Consider the following 16,028-nt stretch of genomic DNA (forward strand, 5'->3'; position numbering starts at 1 on the left):
CTTTAATAAAAAATTGTATAGCCAAATGTTATATATGTATGTTTTTATATATATAAAAGCTCATTCTTGATTGGGGAACACAGCCACAGTTGCAAGAAAGGATTCTCGTGTTTAAATAGTGAAGACATTCAATGCTTAAGGCCTCTTAGGTAATTTTCTTTTGCATCATTGCCAGTGCGATAACACACTTATGTTTGTGTGTTATATGGCTGATTACTCAGTTGAAATCTGGGTTAATCTGTGCTTTTATCCATCCACATGCTTTGAGCAACTTACAACGTCTTTCCTCCACAAAAACTTCGACAGTGGGTAGGTGCAAATTATGTGTGAGGGTTGGCACACGAAGCATATTTTACAAGCGTGTAAGGTTAGTTTATCGTAGGGTCAGTATACGTGGAGATACTATCAAATGCTTTGTGTATTATCTTTATGTAAGCATCTAGAGGTAAACACTTTGCCTAAGGGTATTACTAATAAAGTGATTAAGTTGGAACGAGAGGGGCAAGCGTGGGCTATTGGTAGATGTAGTGAAGCAAGAGACTGGAAATTGATAGTGGACATAGGTAAAAAAACAAAAACAAACAAACAAATGAAACTACAGGTCCCACAGTGTATTTCGGCCAGATATGGAGTTGTACAAATAGTTTAATTTTATAGATATAACAATAAATTTGCCTACCTGATGACCCATGAGATGTGGACACACACATGCAAATTAGTTGGACAGATAACCTTCACCAGCTTCCTGGGACAAAGTAACATTGTATCAGGCAACTCTGGTGGACCCTGGCTCTAGAAAGCCATGAGTGTGTGGTAGTTGTCCAAGGACTCCAGAGCCACAGCGCCTTTATCAGTGGTCCTCTGCCTCCATGGAGAAGAAATATTTTCTCAAGGCTACTTGGATTAAACACTTGGCTACACAAAAGCTGCAGGTCAAATAACCTGAACTTTAATGACAACATGAACCTGTTTTTTGGAAATAGATATTTGTTTACATTTATCTGATGCTTTTATCCAAAGCAACTTACAATTATGACTACAACTTAAACAATTGAGGGTTAAGGGCCTTGCTCAGGGGCAACTTGGCAGGGGTGGGGCTTGAACCAGCAACCTTCCAATTACAAGTCACGTACCTTAACTACTGAGCTACCAGTTCCCTTTTTAGGCAAGATGGACTACGAACAAACGAGGAGTGTCAAAACTTTGACATAGAACGTAATTTTTTCTGTGCGCAATCTGTCCACCCCCCACCAGTGATGACATACTGGAACAAGCACCCAAGGACTCCCTTCCACCAGCAGATTTTCCCCACTGTGGATGCCTGACAGAGCTGCAGACCTTGGATGAGAGCCATGATGATAACAGAGCATATTAGCTTCTAGAAACACTATTATTGGCTGGTATGAGCCTGTCACTTTCCTTGTCAGCCAGCCCTTAGCACCAGTATAATATCAACCCTGATCCCCCTCCCCACTCATCTACTTCCTTATCCTCACTTCCATCGTCAGACCCTTCTCTAAGAAATGTCAAGCTCACCCATTACCTGTGGTGCCCCAACCACCACTGGCAAGGCAGCTTTGCTCTCTACCACATCGCCAACAGAACCCCCAACAACCATTATCTGCTGAAATGGAAGAGGGCACCTCAATCTCAAAAAGTGTGCCACATTGATAATCTTCAGTTCCCTGCTGTTAAAGTAAGGACATTAGCATTACTTGTTTTCAAAAGAAGCTTGAACCCAGCTTGCCTGTAATCTCTCCCATCCTAGTACCTATCAGAAACAGAAAAAAACAGTACATCTCAGATACTGTAAATGTGGCAAATCTTTATTATGTAAGATACAAGCCACAGCATTTGGTACAAAGCACAAAGGTTATTATAAGTTAGTTCTTATTAATATTAGGTCATCCATGAACAAATCTAATTTATTTAATGATTGTGTCATAAGCCCATGGGCCAGATGTTATGCTTTTAAGTGAAACATTGTTAGATGAAATGTACTGCCACAACCATATTAACTGAGTCAACTCCACCAAACTCCAACTTTATAAATGTCTCTCATGACAGCCGAAAAGGTGAAGATACAGCTGCTCTATTTAATGGTTCCTTCCAATGCAGGCAGTTATCATTTGTTTACTTTACATCCTTTAACATTGTCTGTGCATTTCGAACAGGTATGCCAAAAATATTACTAGTAATGGTCTAAAGGCCTCCAAAGTACAACGCAGATTTTATAGATGAATTTGCAGATTTACTATCTTTCATTTCCACTGATTTCATCCATTTTGTAATTGCTGGGGATTTTAATATACACAATGACAATCCCAGGGACAATTATGCCAAAGATCTTTGTACTATATTGAACATTTTTGGGCTCTCTCAGCATGTGGCGGGGAATACACACTGTCATGGTCACACTGTGGATTTGGTTATTTCAAAAGGTCTCAACATATCACCCTCTGTTTAAGGATGTAGCTTTGTCAGACCATTACTGTGTGTTGTTTCATATGTTGGCCTCTCTAGAATTCAAGACCCGATGTATCAGTATTAAGAAAAGGTTTATAAATGACACCACCACTATATATATTTTAATGAGCAAAATGTGCACGGTACCATACAAACCATCCAGGTCTGTGGATGTGTTTCTGAAGAGCTTTAACTCAAAATTGGTTAGTGTTATGGACAAGATTGCTCTAGTTATAGCTAAAACCATTTCAGGTATACAGAGATTCGCTGCCCACACACTTAAGGAAATTCTACCTGAAATAACTAAACTTTTACTCAATTTAATTAACTCCTCCTTAAACATGGCTATGTAGCTAAATCATTCGAATTAGCAGTAATCAGTCCAATAACCTCGAATAAGATGCTGGGCTACAGCTGTCAAACTACAGGCTGATCTCAAACCTTCTAGTTATTTCCAATATTGCCAATGGTCACCACTCATCTAGGCAGTTTTGTAATCCTATTGGCTACTGACACAAAATAAAAGTAAAAATACATATTAAAACTTTTTAGACACCCACAGTTCTGAAATATTAAAAAAAGAATATTTTCTTTGACAATTTGCAATACTTTAACACATTAGGATTAGTTTATTTTGAGGAAAATATTTTTAACAATAATGAAAAAATAATTCATAATAATTCATCAATGGCTTGGCATGGTGGCTAGCACATTTGCCTCTCAGCACTACGGTCTTTAGTTTGAGTCCCTATGCAGTTTCCATGTTTTCCCTGTTTCTGCATGGGTTTCCTCCCACAGTCCAAAAATATGGAGATTAGATACTCTAAATTGTCATGTGTGTGTGTATATATATATATATATATATATATATATATATATATATATGGTCTTACACTGTGTTCAAATTGGCTGCTGCTTCTCATCAAGTGTGATATCTGATTGTAAAATGTCCTTGAGTTTGAGAAAGGTGTTAAATAAATGTACCTATTAAAATATATTAAACTAAATAAATAAATCCTTTAGCTAAAGCTTTTACTTTCATGTAAATGATCCCCCAGGATTCCTCACTGGTCTGAAAAAGTTTTTTGCTTTTAAAATAACACCTATACATCATTATTTAGACAAAAAAGTATCTTTATAACAAGGAAAACACTTTGAGGAACATGAAGCTGAGTAGTACAAAATATATAAATTCTTAACAAAAAGGCCAAGTGTCCCCTAAACTTGGCATCATCCATTTTACATTTGTATTTAGATGACAAAAAATGTCACACACATCATGATTTTTCTTAGAGATGGGGTTTTTCACAATAACCTGTACAATTAGTCTCTCTAACTGAGTCTAAATTTGAAGAGTTTTTGTCTTATCTTGTGCTGAGCATTACATCAATGTTAGTCACTAATGAAAAGGACAGGTGTAAGTCAGTACCAGGGTAGACAGTACAGAAAAGTATGCACCACTCTGGATATAGTACTGTCTCCAACATTACAATGAGAGAGACATGGAGAAAAAGAAGCAAGAGGAAGAGTATATGAACTTGCATCAGAACCAAGTTTTAGGACTCCTGGTCCTAAAACATCTTAACCTACTTGGCAAAACCATCTATGCTCCAAAGATTAGAACATGATCATTTATCATGTCCGGCATAATCAGAGTGAGAGTATATCAACACCAAATATTTAATAGTCAGCCAGGTTTGTGAATAATAGTGGAGACTTCAAGGAGCATCATTATGCAATCACTCCTATGCCAACATTCTTCCAACAGAATGAAAACACTGCACACTTGCTACCACTGCTTTCAAACCTGTTATCATAATAATAAATACATTGTTTATACAGTGTTTGCCTCAAGCATAGAGATCAAAGCTGATATCTACAAGCATCATTAAAAAAAGAATGACCAGAAAGCCATCATGCTGTTCTAAATGTATTTTACATGTTATGCTGATTGATAAACAAGTATACATTTTGAACATATAATTTCAATATTTTTTCAGGCATATCATACTCTTAAAGGAGGAAGTGACATTGCTACATTATTGGAAAAATAAGAGTTGGACAAATGTCTATTGTCCACATTGATTCTGGTACTGCATTGTAGATCACAAGTGACGCAAGTGATGACTGATATTAGCACCTGGCTTAATCTAACTTCTTATCTGAACATTCAACTTATATTCAGCTCATGCTACTACACATGGCAGAGTAAACCCAAATATTTATTTATTTAAGTTCAGGGACAGGCCATGCTGCATAGTCCTTTTAACAAATCAATTAGGTCTTTGTAACTTCACTATCAATTGTTTATTACACTTACATGAAGTGTTGAAAGATTCACTTCAGAATTCACTGCTCCCCAAACAGCGCTTCACACAAAGTACTGGAGCATGCAACTAACTAGAAAAAAAAGAATCATTTACTTCATGTCAGCCATTATAACCTTTCAACAAGGAGACCATAGTGCAGTATTTTTGACAATGTTAAAAATAGATCTCTTTGCTACTTGCTGATATGTTGCTTTATACTATTTACACTTTTTAGTAAGGCATGCATATCAATTTATTCCAAACCCTTTCAATTAAAGGACTGTGTGCATCTATCTATACTGGAAAAGAACCACATACTTGTTACCAGAGTCAAATGCAATGCAATTTAAATTCTTGTAACATTCACAAAAAAAAAAAAAAAAAAAAAAAAAAAAATGCATCAAAGTAAATATATTGGGGACATATTTTTGTATTTGTACAAATATTTAAAATACAATTTGTACCTTTCATGTTTGATATCATCAAGCAACGTTTTTTAAGCAACGTTTTTTTATTAGATTGATAGTTTGATTTGCTGATTTATAAAAACTGCATGTGTTATTATTGTTTTCATATTTATCCTTTGCTCCTCTGTACTTGATACATTTTTGAGGTAAATGTAGAAGAGATATCAAGTTTTGCTAGGAATCCAGTGTAGGATAGAAAACTTTCAGGGGTTTTCATATTTAATTGAACAAAGCTTATGTGTCAGTGTATTGACACTGTACAGAACTGCACTATACATCTGTTAGGGTACAGAACTATACAGAACTGTACTATACATGTCACTTCTAAGACCTGCTCCCTGAGACCAAATCAAGGTTTGTCAAGGTCTGTATGAAATTATATGCAGCTATAAAAACGCTTTTTCACAAACTCCATTTTCCGTATTTGTACAAATACAAATTAGTACTATTTGGCACCAGTAATGTACAGTATATTATTTTACTATTTATCAAGATGATATTTTGTTATTCATTGCAATTATACTTTTTCTTGATTTTTGACAAGAGGTATCAAATTATCAAATTAAAAGAGAAAAAACATTAAATGTTTAAAGGTTGTGTACTATCTAAAATACATCTGTAGATTTTAAAATCCTGCTATTGAAGAGTGATGATTTCTGGTTTTGGTGGGATGTCAAACAGACTCAGTCATCCTTCACAAAACTAAATAAAAACAGTAAAAACACTCAATGCTGACTAAGTTACTTAGCAATCAGCTTGTGTTCTATGTAGAACTCTGACAAACATGGTTCCAAACATTACTAATCTAAAATGATAGATTACTAACTATCCCGATAGGTCCTGATCCCACATTCATCCGTTAAAGTGAAGGTGTGCATGATGCATCTTTGATCTTTACATTCATTTAGCAATTTGAGACAGAAATCATTGAGTATAGTTTAATGATTCAAAGTGATATTTGGATATTATTGGAATGCCAATAATTCCAATAAAATCAGCAAATTTCACTGCAATTTAAGATATAAAAGATATATCCTCAAAATACACTCCTTGATATTTCACTAGACATGTCTGATCATTGGAATTAATTTGTCAAATTTATGTAACTGAATATGAAATTCAAGTTTAAGATAAGCAAATCCAACTATCTGAAAAATGAGCAAAATTAGGATTTTAAAAAATTCAGCAAAGCTAAAAGTGTTTTTCCTTTATTGGCCAAACGCACACACCCAAGAATTTGGTATTACCAAAATTCTATCACATTAGCACTTTTTTTTTACATGTATATTCTTGCATGTACATAGCATAATTGTGCATAAAGTGTAGAATGCAGGAAACTGAATAAATTCTGCATACAAACTGGTCACGTAGCAATGTAGTAAGCTTTTTTTTTTTTTTTTTTTATAAAGTCAATCAGTGCCAACGTTTCTCAGAGCAAAACTGCAGATCTAGGATGCATCTTCTCACACTACAACAAATATTCAGTGAAAGACCACCCAACTGATCCTTTCGAGCATAAACATTTATCTCCATTAAAAAGTGTGAATACTTGTCAATATTATAAGACAGCTTGCAAGCTTATATAAGTGAACTGATGTGAGAGAATGAGAGGTTGAGGAAAAATATAAATAGACATTCCAGATCAAATTAAAACCAGATGATAAACACAAGTGTAACTAGCACATGGGTATTACAACCTTGTGAAGGGCGGCAACTACAAAGAACGCAGAATCATATAGCAAAAGCAAGAGAAGCAAGCACAAAAATCACAGCTTGGTTTCATCATTTCACTGGCTTTCACATCAGCAAACATCTCTTACTACAAATGTGAAAAACTTGCATTCTCTTGAGGAACCAATCGGCACTCTTGCTCTGAGATTACTGATAAATGCACTGTGATAGTTGTTTATTTGAGTCCTTTTGGGTTTGAGCCAACATTAGGCCTTTAGCTAAAATGGTAAATAAAAATAAATTCTCATTCTCTCAGGCAAATCATGCCAACATTTCTATTGTGTTGTATTGCGCTTCTATTGTACAATGTCCTTGATACACCATTATATTCTATATGTTTTTTAAAAAAATCGGGGGGGGGGGGGGGGGATATTATATATATATATATATATATATATATATATATATATATATATATAAATAAAAATCAAGGAACCAATAAGAAGTTAAATTAGCAGCAATCATTGCATCATAGATAAAAGAAGATATAAGAAAATTCACCTTTTAAATTTGTGTCATTCCACAGCAGATGTTTTGGCCAATAAAGTGCAAACCACTGCAGCTCAATAAACTTTAGCTCAATAAACCACTAGGTACAATACAGCATACTGAAAAGTCCTCTCCAGTCTTAGCATTACAACCAGGCAGCAGTGATGCACAAGACTGTGAGAGGATGTTTAGGGAACAGATCCTGGATAGTCAGCTGTTGAGGAACACTGTGGAAGACTGACATCACCTGTGTTGCATGGAACCTTCGACGGCAAAAGGCTGACAGGCAAAATCATGCAGTCTAGATGGGCAGGCTAGGTCTAGTAAAACTAACCACTAGGTGGCTCGGTTAAGTAGCTTTTGAGAGGACATCTTTTGTGGTTGACAGATAAAGTGTTGTTCATGAGAAAATTTTGTAAAAGGTGTAGCACTGATCAAAAGAGACGATCAATCCCCTATGTAGAGTACACTCCTCCCTACATGAATTATAGTGGAGAGTAATGGATCTTCTGTTGCATTAAGCAAACAAACAATATTGACAGTTGAGTGGTGTGAATGGCTTGAAATGCAGTGTATGATCGTTTCACTTGTAGATGTCCAGGGGCTCTGGGATGATCAGACATAAATGCCTTCTGGGTTGAAGCTGGAGCTCAGCGGGCTTTGGAGGGCTTGGAGGGTGTTGGGGAGGGGGTGGGCTGAACCCAAATGCTTCAGAGAGATGGACTGCTCAGACTCTGGATGACAACAGGACACATTACATACATATTGTGATGCCTGACCTGTTCAGAAAGTTACACAGGGCATACTGACTTAGGAAATCTGAAGTTCCATATACTTTAATACAACAAGATATAATACTATACGATATGCTTGCTGCAGCAGCCAAAACCTTTTGAATTTTAAAGAATGGGATGCCGATTCTCATGTAGCTACTGTGTAGTTTCTAAATGTTTCAGTTCATGTTGTTTTAGTGTTTCTTATTGCAGATTAAGGATGTTTTGAGACAATTATCTAAAGAATACTTTAGCCAACTGTCTTCACATCAATAAAAATAGATCTGCTGAGATTTATTGGCTAAAAGATTAAAATATCAGTGAGGTCCAGTTGCTTTAACCAATCATAATATTGCTCTCTAAGGAGGTGTTTCCCCCTGCATATGAATAATTTTGCACAGGCACACAGAACATAGAAAGGGGTAGAGAGGGGTTTTGGAGGAAGCGTTGGATGAGAGCATTGCATTAAAATGAGGGACTCCTGTGGTCGGTAACTATGGATGATGTAGGCAAGAACTATGATTTCCAAAGCAGGAAACCAGCTGTAGTAGTTATAATGGCAAATAAAACAAAAAAATAAAGCTGTCTGAAACTGTGTTGCTTTGTGACTAGCAAGAGTCAACACATCCCTCACAGGTTGGTAGCCAAATTAGCAGTTATACCATTCAGTTAATTCCAGAGTTTAAGGGCATTCATTGTTAAATTATAGCAAAAGATCATTTTATTGGGCATTTTAGTGGTTTAAAAGCTTGAACAAGTTATTAAGTATCAAACTTTAAACAAAGAAAGGGCTGGTTCTGCATCCACAGGTACAGAACACTTGCTCTTTGTCAGAAATATCCACCTGCTAATTTCAATATGTAAAGCAAGCTAGAACTTTCATTGTCATTTAAAATTATGAGTGAGCATTATGAGAGACAGTACATATATTTGGTGATGCGATGTTTCAGTGTGTCGAGAGAACTGCATAACCTTTCCTGTAATGTCTAAACAACTGTGTACATATGGTTTTGATTCAATAAAATGTCCATATACTGTCCATATACATTACTATCCGAGGTCATTACTAGACTGATGTGACTACTTAACACGTATCCCTTTGCCACCGCTGTTTGCCTATGCAAAAGTGCATAAATCAACATTTGCCCCAATTCTTCATATGGGTCATCAAGCTCAGGTTGCTTTCACTGTTTTAATCAAATTACACAAATTACACAAGTTGTGTGTAGATGTGGTGACTCAAAAATTACTGCTCTGATAATTCACAGCATTGACACACCACCTCCACTTACTGAAATCTTAGACTTCCAACTGTGAAACGCGCTATGCCACACGTCATTAAACAATTCACGTGTTTTTCTCTCTTAAATACATTTTTTTTACATTTTCTTTCAGGGGGGGTATATGAATCATTTCAGAGGGACCAAGACATGTGATGCTCCTTTTCAAAAGCTTGAACAAACTACTCTAAAATACAGCATTTTATCAAATATATTATTAAGACATACAAATTTTGTTTTACTAGTAATTAGTTATCCTAGTGTTTGTGTGTCTAGGTTTGTGTATACCTTTGCTACTCTCCTCTTCAGCAGGTTCTGCTGGGAGCACGGTCACTTTGGTGCCAGTCTGCTGGATAAACTGTTGAAGGTTTACTTGTCTCAGTTCCTTGGTTAACTGTTCCAGCTCCTGCTCCTTTTCCTGTACAAAGCAAATCCATCAAGTAGAAAGTAATTACTGACAAACCACAACATGAAACGTACCACAGTATATTCCAAAACTGAGAAGTATATACAGTTGTGAGGTCCACCAAACTCCTGCAAACCACCAAGGATTTAATAGAATGCTTTGTTGGCTGATGTAATGTGAGCTGGCCAAATCCATCTCCATCCCATTAATCTATCAGGCATTTACTTCACTCCTTCTATCATTCCTTTTAATTCACTCCTTTTCTCCTCCTTCTATCCTCCTGAAGTCTGCTCTATGACATGCCTAATTGCTCTGGTCTCACTCTGTTCAACCTCAGCCTCTGTCTCAAGCTCTTTCAGTAAGCCATCCATACACTCCAGAGTTCTCAACCTGAGACAAGGAGCTCCAGCAATAATGTATAATTATCAACACTCCTTTGACCTTTAAGACTTTATAAATGTTGCTGCTCGGCCCTCTGCAGAGAAAGAACTAGTTAAAAGTAATGTGGCTTACTAAAATCTTCAGACAAGGTATTCTTTTAGAAATGCTTCAAAAACTGCTGATATCAGTGGATGGATAATTAGTGCATTAAAGTGGAAATTATGTTTTGGGATTTTTTGTTTTTGCATGTGACAAGAGAAACTGTTCCCTTCTATGAGAGTGCCAAAACAAGGTGATGACCAAAATGTTGTCAGGAATGAAAAACATGCGAAAAAATATTTTTTATTGAAATGTGTAAACTAAGCACTGATAACAATCCACTGATTTCCAATCTCATAATTTATGTTTCACTTATTAAAAAAGACCACCATCCTGAGTTACTGTATTAGAGACCAAATACTTCGTTACTGCTTATGTTATCTGAATTATGGTAAAAGTTCATCCATCTCACAGTTCAGGCTTACCTGTAGCCGAATGCTGGACTGTCCCAGAGAAAGGTCCACTGCTCTGCAGCTGCCCTCTAGCCTGGAACCATGCTGAACCTGTATCTCCAGCTCTTTCCTCACTTCCTCCATCTGCTCCTGCAGCTCCTCTTCGTCTGCCTGCATTGTCCGCTGTAGCTGTTCGGACTCCAGGCATGACTCCATGTGCTGAATCTGCGCCAGGTACTCGGCCAGCCGAACCTCACACTCCTGCACTCGAATGCGCAGCTCATGCAGCTGCTCGCGCAGCTGCCGCTCCGTTTCCTGCTCCAACAGCAGCTTACTCTCCCAGAATTCCTGCTCCTCCATCTCAGCCTCCATCCTCAGCACCTGCTGCTCCAATGAGCGCAGCTCCTCCTCGTCTTCAGCTGTCAGAAACTCACTATGCAGCTCACGATCACAGCCCTGTAGCCGCTTCTCCAGTAAGCACAGCTTCTCCTTTTGCATCTGCACGTGACGGCCCAGGTCCTGCATGCCTAACCCTGGGGTGGCGCTGCGGACCCGGCCCGACTCCCGGCTCCTGCCAAAGATGTCCCGCAGGCCCCTGCTGCCACCAGTGAAGGTCAAGGACTTGTGTTTTGGCTCGCGCCGCTTCATGGAGCGGTCAGCACCCAAGGGCCGCAGCTTGGCCAGAGGCGGCAGGCTCTGGTGGAACAGACCACGCTCGGGCACAAGAGCTGAGGTTTCTGAGGTGGGCCGTTCACTCAAAGAGGGTCCGGTGCGTTGTAACACAAGCTGCACATCGCTGGCATATTGACCCCACTTATTCAGGGACACCACTGGATTCTCATGGGGGGCCAGGTGCCTTTCTGTCTCACGCCATTTCTCGATCAGGGTGTACCTTCCAGTGCGCCCTGCAATTTAGTCAGCAATGAAAAGTGTTGCCATTATTTGAAGTTTTTGCTGTTACATTATTTGTCTTGAGACATGTTAACAACTAAACATTACTGAACATTACTATATATTCTGCACTACTTAAACCATTGAGCATTGATTTCAGTACTAAAACTTAAACTAGCACTTAAGCTAGTACTAGCACTTAAACCAACAAAACATATGTGGTTCATTTGTGTGGAAAATATTCTTTACATTTAAAAATGTAATAATTAAAAATGAAAGAAAAACACAATGCCTGGCATGTAAAAAGAGTTTCCAGTTTACTCCAGTGAACAAGTGAACTCAGTGAGCAAATCCTGTTTTTCCCACTGCTCAGTTTAAAGGCAGTGTTGTGAGCTGCTGGGAGAGAATTCTGTACTTTACATGCTGTTCAAAAAAGGCTATTCTCATGAAAAGGCTCACAAAGCCTGCTTGTTGCTAAGAGTCATAACATGTGGTTAAAAGCAGACAGACAAAGGGGGCCTCCCTAAAGCAGGAGGTCAGATAAGAAACAAACAGGCTGTTTTCAGCTTTTGAGTAAAATGTTATAGGCTAGCTCTTCACATACAGATCAAGACCTAGACCTACACTGAAAGGGGTTTTCATTGGATGTCATTCACTGACTGGGCAATTTAGCCTGAGACTAGGCTGAACCTGTGGTCATAAAACTAGCCTGATATGTATACAGTCACATATTTAAGAAGCACAGAAAGACAAATGGGGAGAACCAAAAAAGAAGCAGAAAGTGCAAGTGAGTGCCCATCTGTCCCCTGAGGGCAGGACAAATGGCTGCTAGTCACACTGAGCTTTTGAGTTAGGAAGGCCAGTCTTTCAGGTGCGAGAGTCTCTGGTGTGCCTGAACATTTGACAGGAGCAAGCCTGTGGTGCTTGTGCTCATCATTCTCTTACATCTCAATGAGAGCAGTGCTGGGGAAGCTGAATAAGGATCAGCTGTCTTACCACCAAAGTTTACAAGTAAAGTTTAGTTGTAAAATTTTACTTTGTAAGAATGCATTGAGTTTATGTCCCTTCGATCTGCAGCCCACAGAAAACTTTGTACAAACCTGTTTTAAAAGTGTACTTTTTCTTCAACTCAACAGTTTCAAAAATACACCTGGACTTTCTCAATGCTTTGTTCTCCTTGGCACACACAAGATGTCTGTTTAGTGTCTCACCTATGGCCTGGGCCAGGGCAATCACGACTTCCTGACATGTAGTGACCTCAGTGACCCCACAGACGATGCGTTGCACTCCATCCACCCACACCTTCAGCTCCATGGCTTTCATCTGGGTGATGTCATTCTCCCTCTATACATAGACTTGTGAACATCTTTCAGACTCTGTACTCTAGAAAATAAAGAAATAAGGAAAGAAATCCTTACTTAATTTTCCCTGAAAAGTGTTTCTCAGCAAAACTCTTAAAAACCTAAAACCTTTTCTGTTGTACAATTTTTGTTCTAGAGCATTTTTTTTCAGCATACTTTGAGCTCCACTACCCAAGCAACAGATCCCTACAGTACCATAATGCTATACAAGCAGAATTTTTAAAAATCATTAATGACATCTACATTTTCTTTATTTTTATCTAAATTTAAAATGAAATTCCTGCATTTTAGTAGGCAAATGGGAGATAAAATCATGAACCTCTAAAAGATCTATGCCTAAAATTTATACAATGCTTTTTGTAGAGAGGTTAGACACATTCCACTTGTTACAGACAGAGAATGTTTAAATCTTGATTTGTGTCAACTTTTACAAACATTGTCACAAAGTACATTAAGGTATCATTTCAAGGTACCAGAAGCACAGAGCTATGATTAGTGACTCAGTCATCATAGGCATATTAAAGATCACTACATGTTAAGCAAGAGATGCAATAAGAATTACTACTTTACACTTAATTGTATCAAGTTAAGCAATGACTAACACAAAGACTGAGGTAATTATGGTTATTGTCAGTAAAACAGTATTTTTTCCTCCATAACTGCCAGTTCCATATATTCTTCCAATTTCAAATTATTTGACAGTACTTTTGGATCCATACCACAGCTTGCCTGTGTGAACATGACAGACGAGATAAATTCATGTCCAATCCATTTGCTCTTTTTACTATCACTATGTTTATTGACATTGTTAGACAAAACGACTGAACTGCACAGTAGTGTGATTAACATAAAAAAGAAAAATCAAGTTCATTATGGTACAGTGGGGAAGAGTGTGTGGTGTGGTACAGTTGTGTTTCTTTGTTTTAATCCATTTCCCCCAATGTAGCTGAGAAATCCGATATCTGATGACAGCAGGAATATGCTCAAGTATATAGGAATATATGGGAAAGCCAGCACATGCCCATACACTTAGAGAAAGTGGCATATGATTCTACATACTCTCTACCATGTAGTGTGGGGGCATAACAATGAAAGTCCAGGGTTGTGCCTTCCTCTTTTTCTAGTGAGAATGCAGTCAACTGCATGCTCAGAGACCACCAACCATGTTTCATTATTGGTGACCCCTGCAATTCAAAGAAAAAAAGTAGCATATTTTACATACTGCGTGTATCAATAGAAAATAGTACACATATATTTTAAGTTTCATAAGCCTGTATAAGGTCATTCTTAATGTGATATTTATCAGATTTGCCTTGCTAAAATTTATACACAGGTTAAACACAAAGATGTGTAATGTGAAGGGGTACAGTGTGATACAGGTTGTAATTACACATGTGGCAATTCTAGTGATAAAATCTATAGACAAAATTAACTGGTTGACTTGATGGTTATTTTTATGCTACTTCCAGGCGGAATTGATAACAGCCATCTGAGCAGCAGAGACTGATATGAGTGAGGTAGACCTGAGGCAGTATAGAGAAGGCAGGCGTCTGTGCAGAATGGAATATTTTTAAATGTGTGCGCTATTTAGTGCACTCCATTCAAAATTGACATTACATTAGGTTATACATAGTTAACAATATCATATTTGATGTTGAAACAAACAAAAGAAATATTTAAAAGAGTTACTCCATTCTAAAACTTGCATTTTTGATCTAATCTGCTGTTTTATGATTTCCTGTGCGCAATATTTTTCATTTTATTTTGCAATGAAATCAGAGAGACAATCATTAATAAGACAACAGTACTGAGTTCCGTATTGCGAATGCAAAGTATTAGGTGTTTTTAAGAGCCGAATGTCAGTATAGCAAACTTAAAAATAGTGTTTGGGTTACAAAATGTAGGACGATGTACTAATTTATAAACGAGCTAAAAACCGCATTATTTAATTGGCTGCAGATCCATGAGCGATTAAAATATTTTCTCTGTTAATTCCATAAGGGTTTTTAATTACAAATTAGCTCAGACTAAGAATAAATTCCGGCTGTAGATTCAGGCCCAGTTTCATGTGTTTTAGAAACCGTTGTCTACAACCTAACAGTTTGTCAAGCAGCATTTTGATATGGCAAAAATTATTCTAGGCATTGTTGTGTTCGGCATCGCCCATATTCTGTTGCATGCCATCGACCCTACTTACCCGCATGCGGTGATTTAATAAACAACTGCAGACCCCAACTATTTAAAGGGCACAGTTGCTCCGTCTGCATTCGCGAAGGTGCCCCATGAAAGGTTAAACCGTTTTACGACATACCACGGTGCCTCTGGTTTTGCAACAAGGCGTACAGCGACAATGTTGTAGGCTACAAAAGATTACTGTACCTGTGTTTATCTGCGGTCCTTTCAAGTGCACCACTCCGAAGGCTGTTTGCGTACTCTCATAGTCATGCTTCTCCACTCCACTAGCATTTGAGATTTGCTGTCGACCAGGATAGAAGACCAGCGCTACATGCTTGTCATTCCTCCCTATTCCGTTCAAGAACTTAGATTATGTGATGGAAGTAAACAAGCAACAAACGTGTCAAAGAAAAGGTCGTGATGTTGGAGAGGGTTAACTCGGCAAAGTTGTCTGACATTTGTAGCATATTACATCATGCACCTACCCAACATACCATTCGTACCTCACCGAAATATCGCCAACAGTTCGTAAATACATCGCAACGGTACTGGGACACCGCAAAGCATTGTGGACCGGTTTAAAGCAGCCTGCCCTGTTCCAGGTCCCAAACCCAACTTCCTATCAAGGTATATTCGGTGGACTGTTGTGATTTAAGTATGACTCAATTGGATTTAGTAGGCTACCTTGTGCAAAAACACGAAAATTATGCCACATAGCCTACTACCAGAGACGTTTAAATTAAACGTTGGAAAACAGCAACACAAATAAATAAATAATTAAATGAGTACATGCCTTCAAACATGTTAA

The 16,028-nt window shown here is 37.8% G+C and overlaps 1 protein-coding gene across 9 annotated transcripts; it reads right to left on the minus strand.

Moving 5' to 3' along the window:
* Positions 1–1,593: 1,593 nt before the first annotated feature.
* rassf8b (Ras association domain family member 8b) lies at positions 1,594–15,818 on the minus strand. 9 transcript variants are annotated; one of them, XM_081712746.1, is made up of 7 exons: positions 15,706–15,813; positions 15,425–15,568; positions 14,105–14,229; positions 12,896–13,067; positions 10,827–11,698; positions 9,804–9,933; positions 4,384–8,196 (listed from the first exon to the last, which is right to left on the minus strand). In XM_081712746.1, the coding sequence occupies exons 4-7, from the start codon at positions 13,005–13,007 to the stop codon at positions 8,078–8,080; spliced, it is 1,233 nt and encodes a 410-aa protein (XP_081568872.1). In that variant the 5' UTR covers positions 13,008–13,067; positions 14,105–14,229; positions 15,425–15,568; positions 15,706–15,813; the 3' UTR covers positions 4,384–8,077. The 9 variants fall into 9 exon arrangements, with proteins under 9 accessions (XP_081568873.1, XP_081568872.1, XP_026882942.3 ...); XM_027027141.3 differs by having other exon boundaries at positions 15,425–15,584; XM_027027143.3 differs by having other exon boundaries at positions 15,715–15,811.
* Between the last annotated feature and the right edge of the window lie 210 nt (positions 15,819–16,028).

Source organism: Electrophorus electricus, chromosome 4 (assembly GCF_041902795.1).
Source record: "Electrophorus electricus isolate QZ-2024a chromosome 4, ASM4190279v1, whole genome shotgun sequence".
Taxonomy (NCBI): Eukaryota; Metazoa; Chordata; class Actinopteri; order Gymnotiformes; family Gymnotidae; genus Electrophorus; species Electrophorus electricus.